The 12,383-nt window shown below is 37.6% G+C and overlaps 3 protein-coding genes across 4 annotated transcripts in view; 1 reads left to right on the forward strand and 2 right to left on the reverse strand.

Annotated features, from left to right (window-relative positions):
- The window catches only part of mapk8ip2 (mitogen-activated protein kinase 8 interacting protein 2), a 26,155-nt gene extending 21,701 nt beyond the window's left edge, over positions 1-4,454 (reverse strand). For both annotated transcript variants that reach the window (XM_024281843.2, XM_024281844.2), the window contains exon 1: positions 3,859-4,454. In XM_024281843.2, coding sequence (XP_024137611.1) covers positions 3,859-3,923 — 65 coding nt within the window. In that variant the 5' untranslated portion in view covers positions 3,924-4,454. The remainder of the gene's footprint in view (positions 1-3,858) is intronic.
- Positions 4,455-6,103: 1,649 nt separating this feature from the next.
- On the reverse strand, positions 6,104-8,579 carry LOC112152340 (zona pellucida sperm-binding protein 3). Its single transcript, XM_024281848.1, has 8 exons — positions 8,081-8,579; positions 7,852-7,970; positions 7,519-7,622; positions 7,226-7,403; positions 7,029-7,146; positions 6,855-6,937; positions 6,596-6,771; positions 6,104-6,459 (listed from the first exon to the last, which is right to left on the reverse strand). The coding sequence occupies exons 1-8, from the start codon at positions 8,501-8,503 to the stop codon at positions 6,398-6,400; spliced, it is 1,263 nt and encodes a 420-aa protein (XP_024137616.1). The 5' UTR covers positions 8,504-8,579; the 3' UTR covers positions 6,104-6,397.
- A 3,450-nt stretch (positions 8,580-12,029) lies between these two features.
- The window catches only part of LOC112152338 (zona pellucida sperm-binding protein 1), a 3,011-nt gene continuing 2,657 nt past the window's right edge, over positions 12,030-12,383 (forward strand). The window contains exon 1 of the mRNA XM_024281846.2: positions 12,030-12,379. Within this exon, the coding sequence (XP_024137614.1) occupies positions 12,077-12,379 (303 nt within the window). The 5' untranslated portion in view covers positions 12,030-12,076. The remainder of the gene's footprint in view (positions 12,380-12,383) is intronic.

Below are 12,383 nucleotides of genomic sequence, written 5' to 3' on the forward strand. Positions count from 1 at the left end.
AAACAAAAGACAAACAATAAAAAAATAAAAAAAAATCAGGTGGAACTGCCGGCCAAAAGACGGGTCTCAAACACAGCAGTAGAAAGGAGAAAACATTCATGAGCATAAATAAAAGTCGGATTTTTCTTCTTTGTGATAACAGAAGATGTGGAAAGGTAAACTAAGATCACATGTAGCAACTTTAAAATCATACATTATGTGTTCAATGCATATTAATGGAGTGGGAAAATGTGAATCCCATAGCAAACAAAGATAAATCTAATTATATTTGTAGAAACCATAAAGGAGAGAAATCATCTTCCTCTTTCCAAAACAATATTTAATTTATTCCTAAACTTCCAGTTATAGGCAGTTCTCATATTGTAGTCCATATTTAAAAATCAAAATAAAAAATCAAATTTTCTTCTTTGATGGCAAGAAAGTTTCTGGATTTATTTTGTTTTCTGATCATCCAGAATGTAACCAAAGGTATGAAGGGGAAAGAGAAGAAGAACAAAAACCAGACAATCAGTGAGCACTAACTCGAAAATTGAAAAGTCTAAAGTCATGAAGCAATCCTAAATCTCCAACCAATGCATCATATGAAAGAATAAATTCATCTAATATTGTTTTGATTAAGTTTTCTTGTTTTCTTTTAAAGCATCTGCATATTTTTAACTATGTAAATGTTTGTTTGTAGACCTGAAACTTGAGTGATTTGACTGTATATTTGAGCATTAGAACCATAATAAAGCTTAAAAAATATTGGGTATAAATTGAAATGTATTTTATATTCACCAATTCAAAAAGTCAATTCAGTTATTTTACTTTAACCGCTTTAGTCTCTATTTAACTGCATAAAAAAAAATGAATATTTGGGTAAAACGTTGCAAACGTTCGAGTACGTGGAGGAAGCACGCTGGTGTTATTTGTTTTACCAGGAAGCTTTTTAGCGATGAGGATCCACTTCACTGTGATATCATCTTTAAAAGACATTCAGTGCGTTGCACACGGACTGACTCATTAACCAGATCGTTTTCACAGACTTTTGAACCTCCTTCCACCTCCAGGAAAGCACAGACTTATACTGTCAACAAAGGCGGATACATCCAGATGAGTCATGCTCTTGGGCTCACGCAGACCCCCACGATGAGGCCCGGGTCTGCTGCAGAGGATTTCATCTAGATTTGTCTGGATTTGGATTAATAAGGTCATACTCTCAGAGTTTTTGTTCAAATGCCTTGATATGTTTTGCTCCAACATTATAGAAACACATCTACAGCTTCTGCAGAGACACACAACCAGGAACAGAGAAAAAAAAGAGTAAAACGTGAAATGAAGACAGCAGAAATGAATCTGTATTGACTTAAGCCTCTTACCCCCTACCATCACCACCACCACTCCCATCCCCCTTTCTGCTTTCTCCAGCTGACTTCAAAGTGTCGGAAGGCAAAAGTAGAACACTCATGTTTAAGCCAGAGTTTCACAGCAACCATGGAGGGGATCCGACTGTCACTTTAAGCAACAACATACTCTTTTAAATGTAATGTTAAAAGGTTTTAACTCTGACAGGTAAAAATGCAGGTGCTTGTTATTCTTGTCATTTATTATTATGTTGTGTAGCTAAGCGTTAAGAATTGCATGAATATGGTTGAGATGGGGTCGGATCAAATCCAATCGTTCTGGAGAAAATCCAAAGTGATTGTAATGACGTTTGTACTTTTTATGGCATATTCATCTATGCAGAGTCTATATAGACTCCAAAATAAGTCAGTCTTTTCCTCCACTTCACACAAAACTTTAACAAATCTGAATGAAGAGAAATGACGTCTTGGCACCGGTGACTTTTAACGTTATCTGATTTTTTTATAATTACAAAATGATTTAAACAATATGATTTAAGCAGAAATACCACTAAAGCCTTTGTGAAAAATGAGTAATAAATGATTAAATTCATTATTCTTCTTGTATTAGAAGTGTACCTTCATTCATTAGGAGTTTCGTAACGGTGTAATGATTCAGTTTAACAACAATTCGATCCATTCATAATTTCTGGCAGGTGATTCATTTTAAACGATCCGATTTGATCTAATTCACTGATCTAAAATCAATCCAGGACATCTTTAGCCAAAAATTCAACCAGTGTGACTCAGAAATGTTTCCAGTTTTCCAGATTCCCTCTAATTCTTGCAAGATTATTAAGTGTAAATTAAATATGTGTACAAACAAACAAGTAAATAAGAATAAATGACAAATCCATTCACATTTTAATTTCATAAAGTTCACCCTACTGTTGTTTTTCCACATCAAAATAATACAAATGGAATATTATTAGAACATTCTACACACTGTACGGTCACATGACTTTGCTAAATTCACTGTTTCCACACATTGGACTATAATGATCATTGATCATTATTTTTCTGCCATCACGTGTTGTCTATTGTAATGGTCATGTTTACATGGTAATAAAATAAATCTACCATATCTCAGTTCAAATAGTATTTTCTTATTTCATTTTGACAACATATTATCATGTATATGTCATTTTGATTGGATTAACAACTTGCCTCAGACAGATTGATCTGGTTGGATCATAGGAATAGAAATCGATTAGGTGATTAAGTCGATTAATCGTAATTATATTTTCTTATGTTTATTGTTTTTAGTTCATTTTCCTTTTTTTTTACCCCTAAAAGTCCTTCGCCACATTTCCAATAAACAATAAAATCCATTTACTAAGTTCTTTATATTTTTATATTAAGAGAAGGTAAAGCATGAAATGAAAAGTATCCAATACGATGTGTATATTTTGCAGTAAAGAGAGATTTCCAATATATATTTTGACTTCCTTCATGACATAAAGTCAGATAAACGTCATGACACTTTGTTAATGGATTGATGCACTTAATCACATCGTCTTCACGCATCATTCCTGCAATTTGAGTTATTATGAGGTGTTAATGGCTTATAACAAATACCAAAGAGAATTAGAAAGAACACAAACTGCACATTTTGGTCAAAATAAAACGATAAAGCAGGCTGATACATGATATGTTTGTAAAAAGAAACCGACTTCCTGTCAGTGCTGGAATTCTAATCTGCTGTTATCGTGTGGAGGGGGTTAGATATAAGGTCACAGGATTAAAAAAAATAGAAAAAGTAATCTCATCGATCCCAAATGATCCATCTATGAGACTTGAGTTAACCCCACAGCCAAACTCTGCATCAAATCCAGATTAAATGATATAAGACCTGGACTATAGGCAGCACATGCTGACATTCACTCCATTAGTAAATATAGAAGAAAATTACAATTATTTCATCTGTGCAACATCTTTTCTATTGTTGAAAGATGCACATCCATAAAACTGCTACTATTTTAGTTTAACGTGAAACAAAGTTAGATTTTTGCATCACTAAAGACCACAGAAGATGTTTTCAAGTCATTTGTATTTGGTTCCAGTTGAGTTAAATGTTTTGCTTAAAAAAAGGATCATCAGAAGGACTTCCTGCATCTTTGTTCGGTACTCTTTCTTGGGTTGGACTCATCAGGGCGTGGGCCTCGCACAGAGAATGCGCAAACAGAGGACTGTCGCGAGCTTTCAGCTGTTTTGAGACATTGATCCATTGTCTTTCATTGCAACAACTAACTAAAGAGGTGACTTAGAAAGAATAAACATGAGTAAAGGTGATGATGGAATCGTGTCCGGCGCTGTTGTGCACCCAGAGGCGCGCAGTCAGGCACCATCAGGCCTGTGGGTGATCCAAATACCCGGGCTGGGAGCGCGCGTTTGTCTGTCATGTTGCGCATCGCGCTCGTGCGGATTCGCTTCGATTCTGATCACCTTTTCCCGCCCTCTCAGTGATTTCTCTTACCTGCATCCCGGAGGAGAGAGGGAATGAAAAGTGGATAGCGAAAACATCTCGGCTCTGTCCGCCATCTTCTACCGCCAATGACTCAGAGCGACTGCAGAAAATCAGGATGGAGCGCAGTCCATCAACGATCACAAGGCCAGGATGGAGGGACTGGACGGCGGCGTGTCTTCTCTGCGGCCCCCGCAAATGCCCGCCTGGGCGCAAGCCTTCAATCAGACGAGTCTCCTCAGCACCATCAACGCATCCATCCGCACGAGCAGGACGCTGGGAGGAAGGGGCTGCAGAGCCGGCGGGGGGAGAAAAACAGCAGTGTTGCTATGGTAAATCCACGCGAGGCATGAAGGTTTTGCGCGATTCGCTCGTTAAATGTCCGTGATGCTGCTGGTGGGAACACAACAGCAGCAGCGGGCCAGCAGTGCGGAGACAGGGAGAGGCGAGGAGGAGGAGGAGGAGGAGAGGGGAGCGACGTAACGTCAGTGTCGTTGCTGTGTGAGCAATCAGAGAGGATGCAGGCAGAAACACTGGCGTAGATACCCACAACATGCAGCACATGTCCTTGAGGAGAACCCGATGAGCGCGGGGATTGCGCTCCAGAGAAGCGATGACATTCAAAAGTGTCTCTTACAGAAAAAAATGTTTTATTTACTCCTGAAAACAGATGAAACTTTAAAACCTTAGATATCGTTGGCTGTTTTTTTTCTGTAAATGAAATCGAGCGAATATGGACGCAGAGTGTCGCTGTTCACCACCTGTGGTGCTGAAACTGAGCGGGATCTTGAAGTGCAGTTCTACAGCTTCACCACACGGGGTCAGCAAATGACTCAACTGTTAATACTCAAGTCTATAATCTAGAATTCGATTCATATCATAACTGGTTGTCGATACGATTCATAGACAGCAATTATATAATGCTATAGGTTGATCTGATTAACAACTTGCCTCAGACAGATCGATTCATTGATTTAGCCAGTTCATTGTTACACCTCCATAACCACGTGTGTCATATTTGATACACTAATGTCTGAGAAAAGAAAAAAACACTGTATAGAACTTGGTCCACGTTTTCTACCCTGTAGTGCTTTGCTAGTGTAAGTACTGTATGTCAGCCTCGGATGCATATCAGTTTTGACTCTTTAAATAGTTTTATTATAATAGTATAGCAATTGAAGTCTATTTTTTTCTGTTTTATTTTATTTTAACCTTCAAGTTCTTACTGAATTTTGTATTCATGTCATTCTTGATATTATGTGTTTTTGGTGTTTGTTCTTGGCAGAGCTACAATTTACTCAGGGAGTACAGTTGAAAAATAGCTTTGTAGCTAACACTGTACATTAACAGATATGTCCATGAATGTGTTTCTCTCTGTTCAAATAGTAAATAAAAATATAAATGCTTTTTCAAACTTTATGGTGAGAATAAATCGTGTATTGTTATTCATTTTTAAGTAGTCATTAAAATGAATACTTGCTTTATTGAAATAATGCAACATTCCTTGATAATTATTTATAATACAGTTGTACCATGTTAAACTGTGAGTATCAAATTTGAGACACTGGGTATTTTTTTTCTGAACACTTAAGTAAATATTTTTGCAGACAAAACTAACATTGTTGTGAGCAAAAACCTTACAAAACTGACCAACATATACTAGGTGTCTCATAAATATCTCATAAAAATACCACAATATCACAAATAAAAACCCACATCGTGGAGTTGCTGGAGCCTATCCTGGCCATTGCTGAGTGAAAGCAGGGTAAACCCTGAATATGTCACCAATCTGTTGGAGGGCCAAACATTCACATTCACATAAAGGGAAAATTTAAACTCACCAATCAACCCTAAGAGTGCCTGGAGAAAACAGACAAGGACATGCAAACTCCACACAGAAAGGTCACATTTGGGATGTTAACTTAGGACTGAAGTTACCATTATTATTTTTAATAAATGTTGTTTTTACTTTTTAATGGTAGTGTAAAAAACTGCTTATTTGGTTAGAAATTGTACTTTTTATTCATTTTAAATCATTTTTTATTACGTGTATTGTTATTATTGTATGCAAACTGATTAAACATTAAAAGATATGGGTTTTTTTATGAAAATTGGGATACATGTGTTTTTTCATTATTATTTCTGAAATTAGGCAGGTTGTTTACAAAATTTCCCCATGTTTTGCATTTGTGCCCAGCCACCATCTTGTTTCAATTGTTTCAACAAAGTTCCAACCAATCTACACATACACAGGCACTTGAGACAATTACAATTCTTTATTTCCATCTAACGGAAGGAGTTACAGTCTATGTTCTGGACAAATTGGCTCCATATTCAACAGGGTCAGTACAAAGAGTGGGATGTAAAAAAAATCACACCTCGTTCTTAGACATCTTTCTTGCTTTAATGAAGTTGTTGGGACTTTTATTTTTTTTTGTCAAGCTTGAACACATAAAGTTGAGGAAAGGCTAGATACAGCGGTATAAGCCAATGTAAGTGTTTATTTTGATGATCATTGCAACAGCAGGAGACTATGTTACACATATGCCTATTAGACCCTCCTCTCTTCAATGGGGATGGGACCCAGAGTGACATCACCTTCCCATTGCAGAACTGAGAAAGGAAGAAGGAAAACATGTTAAAGGTGGCATTACTAACTGTAGGAAAGACTTTTATGCACCATTGAGCTGTAAATAACATACATTGATCATCAAAAATATATTTAGAAAAGTTTTATTTAGCAGAATACCTTCAGATTTGGTTGCTTCACGCACTTTCCTTGAAGGATCTGAAGGTTTTCCAGATCCGTGACCGCCTCCACTAATAATTGAAGTGCCAGGTGATACTGCTGTGTTGGTATGAGCCGTAAATCCACTGGACTCACAGGGGGCACAAACTGGATCGGCACCACTGACCTCCCTCCATCTAAGACCGATGTTTTAAAGATTAATGTGAAACCTGTTTGTCACTTCTATATCCTAAACATTTATGCATGCATTCAAGCTCACCCATTGATGTAAGAGCAAGCTTTGTGTTCAGCATCAAGGGGATAAGCAGCAGATGTTGCCTTCAAGTGGCAGGTGATGTAGATCTAAATGTTTAACAGAAGGGCTTGGGTATTTATCACGTACACACATGAATACTTGTAATATAGAGGACTTATCAACTGCCTCAATACATACCATTCCACTGTCAGCACCCTGGAACCTGAAGGCCTCCAGCTGGAAGTTAAGCTTGTTCTCGGTTGGTCGAGACACGAACTTTGAGTCAGAGCCTGTGATTCTGGCGTCAAGCAGACATCTGGACACAGAATGATCACATTTAAAACAACAAATGCTAAGATTTGAGTAAAGTGCATCAACGTAATGAACCGTCTTACCCAAAGTTATCAATGAAGGCGTAGCTGGGGCTGGAGTTTGCATCAGGTGAAAGAGTAGCGACGCATCTGTCCACGTAAACACGCAGAGGCACATGGAAGTACTGCTTGACGGTAGCCTCTATGTGGATCATGTCTCCAAGGAAATACTGGTAGCTTGGCCTCTCAAATTGGAAGTCCTCTGTGCAAAACCGACAGTTTCAAACGTCGTTGTATAAGTGTTGAAATATGGAAAGATTATCTTGCATTCTGTCTCCTTTAGTCAGAATGTTTTAATGGTTCTTGGGAAAACTCACCTGTGGTGAGTTTCAGAGTGAAGTACAAGAATTCCTCCGCCATCTTAGCTGAAGAGAATGGCACCCAGAGAGGATCCAGAGCCAGACTGCTCACATTGTGCTTTCTAAACAGTGAGACATAACATTGAGACATTTTCCATGGGAAACCAAATCCACCAGAAATGTTTGGAACAATTTTACCAGATTGAAAACAAGTAACGTGCAATTATTCAAATCAAATTCAGGTTCAAATCTAAACATAGATATATAAATATTTGGAAACAAAAATTAAGAGTAATTAATGTTGTTTCCACATTTGCATTTTGTATTAGTAAGGTAAATTTGTCATGACACCTCGGGTAATGGCATTCCACGATAACAACAGCTTGGCTCGTCCTCACTACAGGGGCACTGCCCAGGGCTTGAGGGTTATAATTCAGGGTGAAGGTGTAGACCAGGGAGTCCTCTGTCATCTGGAAAATACATTGCAAAACCATTTAGTCAAGTTTGTTTTAGCAGTTTACACTGTTCCAATTACCAATACTTTTTTTCTGTTAATGACATTGTGCATCAGTGCTCTTACTGTTAACGAGCTCCCACAATTCTGCAGTGCAGATTCAAAAATCAACACTTGAGCTGAAGGATCCTCAGCTACAGCAGGACACTTTCCCAGAGTGAGGTCAGCTGGGTCAATGAACTGGCCGATCCCAAACAAATCCTTTTTGGCTTCAACATGAGCCAAATCTTCTCTGCATTCAACAGCAACAGTTGCAGCTGGAACAGGATATCTCTGCTCGAATGGTGCTACAGGTTTGGGTTCAGGCTGAGGGTCAGCAGGATATTTCCAGGTGAGCTCTTTTTCTGGAATCAGCTTTTGCTGGACGGGGTCTTGAGGCTTTTTACTCCCAGGTGGAGGGTATGCAGGTTTACCATAGGGGGGCTGAGCATCACAAAAGCCGTCAAGCAGGGCCAGCACCACAAGACAAACCGCAGTGAACTTCATCATTGTGGCTACACAAGCACGAGTGATTCAAAGAGCTCACTAGGTGCTGTAGGGAGTCCTGAAATCACTGCAGGCTTTTATAATTCTCTGATCCCATTTTCTTGTGCCACATTCCCACCCCTTTCCGTGGTCACTCCCCTTTTATGGAAAGAGACATCCTAAGTGACTGTTGCTAAAATACTGAGAATTGTTGTAGCTCATTGGAGTTAGTTGATCTTTTTGGTGCAAATTAAACTTTTTTTTTTAGCTTTTTTCTAATATTTTACTATTTTACAGGAGGATTTTGTTCCACTACATTTTCTCTCACTCTAATGTCAGCAGAGACACAAATAATTAACAAAGCAGAGGTCATAAAAGGTTATGATGACCCAAGGTTAGGTTTAGTTGCCCTGAAAAGGACAGGTCAAACTGTTTTACTAAAGTACATAGTGTGAAGGTTTGTGAATCAATATGGCACCACAAGCTGAGTCAGTGTCATTTTCACCCGCAAACTCTTCAAGTGCCCTAAAAATATAATGAAATGTTATTGTATAGATTATATTAGATTAGATTAAAAATGGTTTATTTCAAGCAATTGAAAGAAAAAGGTAAATTCATGTGGGATACAATCAATCATCAGAGGTTTACATCCATAAAGACATGTCAAACACAGGATAACTAGATATTTAGAGATTGCCTGAAAGGGAGTGGGAGTAGAAATATTTTATATATATATAATTTAAGCTATTGTGCTAACAAGTGATGTGTTACTTTTTGTTGTGTTACCGATATGTTGGATTATGTTGTGTTGTGTTACGTTGCGTTATGTTGCGTTACGTTACATTGCGTTGCATTACGTTGCATTCTGTTATATTATGTTGCGTTATGTTATGTTGCGTTATGTTGAGTTATGTTACATTGCGTTATGTTATGTTGAGTTATTTTACATTGCGTTATGTAATGTTGCATTCTGTTATGTTACGTTGCGTTATGTTATGTTGCATTACTTTGCATTTTACCTTACGTTGCATTACGTTGTGTTGTGTTACGTAATGTTATGTTACGTTGCGTCATGTTATGTTGAGTTATGTTACATTGCGCTACATTACGTTGCATTCTGTTATGTTGCGTTGCATAATGTTATCTTGAGTTGTGTTATGTTGAGTTATGTTATGTTGAGTTATGTTATGTTGAGTTATGTTACATTGCGTTATGTTACGTTGCATTACGTTGTGTTGTGTTATGTAATGTTATGTTACGTTGCGTTATGTTGCGTTGCGTTACGTAGCATTGCATTTTGTTACGTTACGTTATGTTAGGTTGCGTTATGTTATATTGCGTTATGTTACGTTGTTTTATGTTACGTTGTATTACTTTACATTTTACCTTACGTTGCATTATGTTGTGTTGTGTTATGTAATGTTATGTTACGTTGCGTTATGTTACGTGGCGTTGCATTATGTTGCATTATGTTGCGTTACGTAGCATTGCGTTACGTTGCGTTACGTTATGTTAGGTTGCATTATGTTTTGTTGCGTTATGTTAGGTTGCATTACGTTGTGTTGTGTTATGTAATGTTGCGTTACGTTACGTTGTGTCATGTTATGTTACGTTGCGTTGCCATACATTGCTTTACATTGCTCTATGTTGCGTTGATTTACATTACCTTGCGTTACATTACTTTACATTGCGCTGTGTTGGGTTGCGTTGTGTTAGGTTGCGTTGTGTTACTTTTTGCTATGTTATTGTATGGACATCAGCCTCTGATTGTAGGATAGATATCCCCCTTACCTGTCTTTACGTTGATGTGTCTTTGGACAACATGCTGAATCACGCTGGTTGCAGGTTGGAGCCATGTATGGCAGCAGAGTCACTGCAATGCACTTTGGGCTTTAATCAAGGTGGAAAGACTTCATATAGCTAAATTTACTATTGATATAGACATACACGTTGTATATTAATAAGCCTTTTATATATATGTTTGTGCCTTTCTGGGGTTGCCCAGGGAGATAGGCAAAGAGCAGATAGTAGATTACTTGTTGTTTTCCAATAATGAACACTATGTTCAGACATAAAGACAGCCATACTGACAATTCCAAATCAAGTCGCATATCTTTACTTGTAATTTTAAAATAAATCTCAAGTCTCAAAACTGGGACAAGTTGTCATTAGCCTACTTTTAAATATCTTACAGGCAGATGATTTTTCTGCCTTCTTGATGCAAAATTATTGTAAAGATAACTTTTATATGTAGAACTGATAGCAAGGAAATGTATAAAAATGGGAAAATTGTTTACACGTTTCAAACCTCATGTTTGGTTATTTAGGTTAAGTCTCAGTTTTTAGCATGTGAAATATAGTTGCAACTAGTCAGAGTTTCAAGTCCAAGTTCCCATCACTACACAAAGACGCACAGAGGGAGCTCTGGTATAATGACAACTTCAATGACCAATTTTGTTGTTGTGTCATTAGACCAGTGGCTTTATGTTCAGGTTATTTGGGTACAGAGGGGATAAACTATCAGATGACAACAACCTGGTGGTAAAATGGAAGAGATAGTGGGAGAAAATGTACTTTTGTGGATTTGGTTTGTGAGAAAAAGGGTCAGGTCTTTGCATCCTTATTAGAGCAGATGCCCCTGTGACCCAAACTCCGGACAAGCAAAAGATAGAATATTTGCCCGATACAAACATGAGAATGAAATGCTCCAGATGGATGTGACTGTAACCCAATGTACTTTAGGTCAAAATAGCTGCAATAACTACTTAGAGGTCAAAGATTGTTCAGTTAACGACTGCAGACATTTTACATAACGGTAGTAGCGAGAAAAATACAGATAAATATTTTGAATTTGATGTAACAATAGTCAAATTTAATCTTTTCACTTTTTTTCACACCAAAAAATAATGTTCACCAGATTTAATTTCGCTTAATATTTGACTAACTGTTTTTTTAAGTATTTTGTTCCCCTTGATTAAGTAAAAAAAATTAAAAGAAAATTGTTTGAAATTTTATGATAAAATATTTTCCCCCAAAATTTAGAAATTTTAATTAAAGTAAAATCCGAGTTATCAACATGGTTAAAAACAGATGGCCAAATTAATTTAAATCTTTTTTTTTTTTTGTTATTTAATATCAGATGTGTTTGTTTAATGTGTAACTATAAATCAACACTGACAGGTTATGTAATATCTGTGAAGGTTTTTCTTTTGAAACTGTTCCAAATTTATTCAGTTAGAATATTAACTAATGGTTGTCACTCTGAATAGTAGAAAATTACATCACATAGTAACTGTAAGTAATAATATATTTACATTTCAGACTCCTGTTTGCTATTATTGACCCAGATTATGCCCTGATACAAATTTGATGTGACATTGGTTTAAATGGATCAGACTTTTTATCACTGCGTTTGGTCTTATCTATTCAGGATGTTAAAACAAGCCAACCAGGAATAGGTCTACTTGACTGACAGCTGTGGACAACAAATTGGATATGAGCAATCAGGTCACCGTGACCTCTGTTTTATAAAAGTCTGCACAATCCCCGCACAGTTTCCACAGCATTTTGTGTAATCTATGATTCACTCTATGCTGTATGGCCATGGCGATGGGGCTCATACATTTCTGTCTTTTGGCAGTTGCTCTGCATGGCCATCTGGCACATGGTCAGGGGTTTGACAAGGTAGGTCAGCAGCCTCAGTATCCTTCATATCCTCAGAAACCCCAGAGCCCTCAGCAGCCTCAGATTCCTCAGAATCCTCAACAGCCTCAGATTCCTCAGAATCCTCAGCAGCCGCAGTATCCTTCATATCCTCAGAAACCCCAGAGCCCTCAGCAGCCTCAAATTCCCCAGAATCCTCAGAAGCCTCAGATTCCTCAGAATCCTCAGCAGCCTCAGATTC

Source organism: Oryzias melastigma, linkage group LG6, assembly GCF_002922805.2.
Source record: "Oryzias melastigma strain HK-1 linkage group LG6, ASM292280v2, whole genome shotgun sequence".
Lineage (NCBI taxonomy): Eukaryota > Metazoa > Chordata > Actinopteri > Beloniformes > Adrianichthyidae > Oryzias > Oryzias melastigma.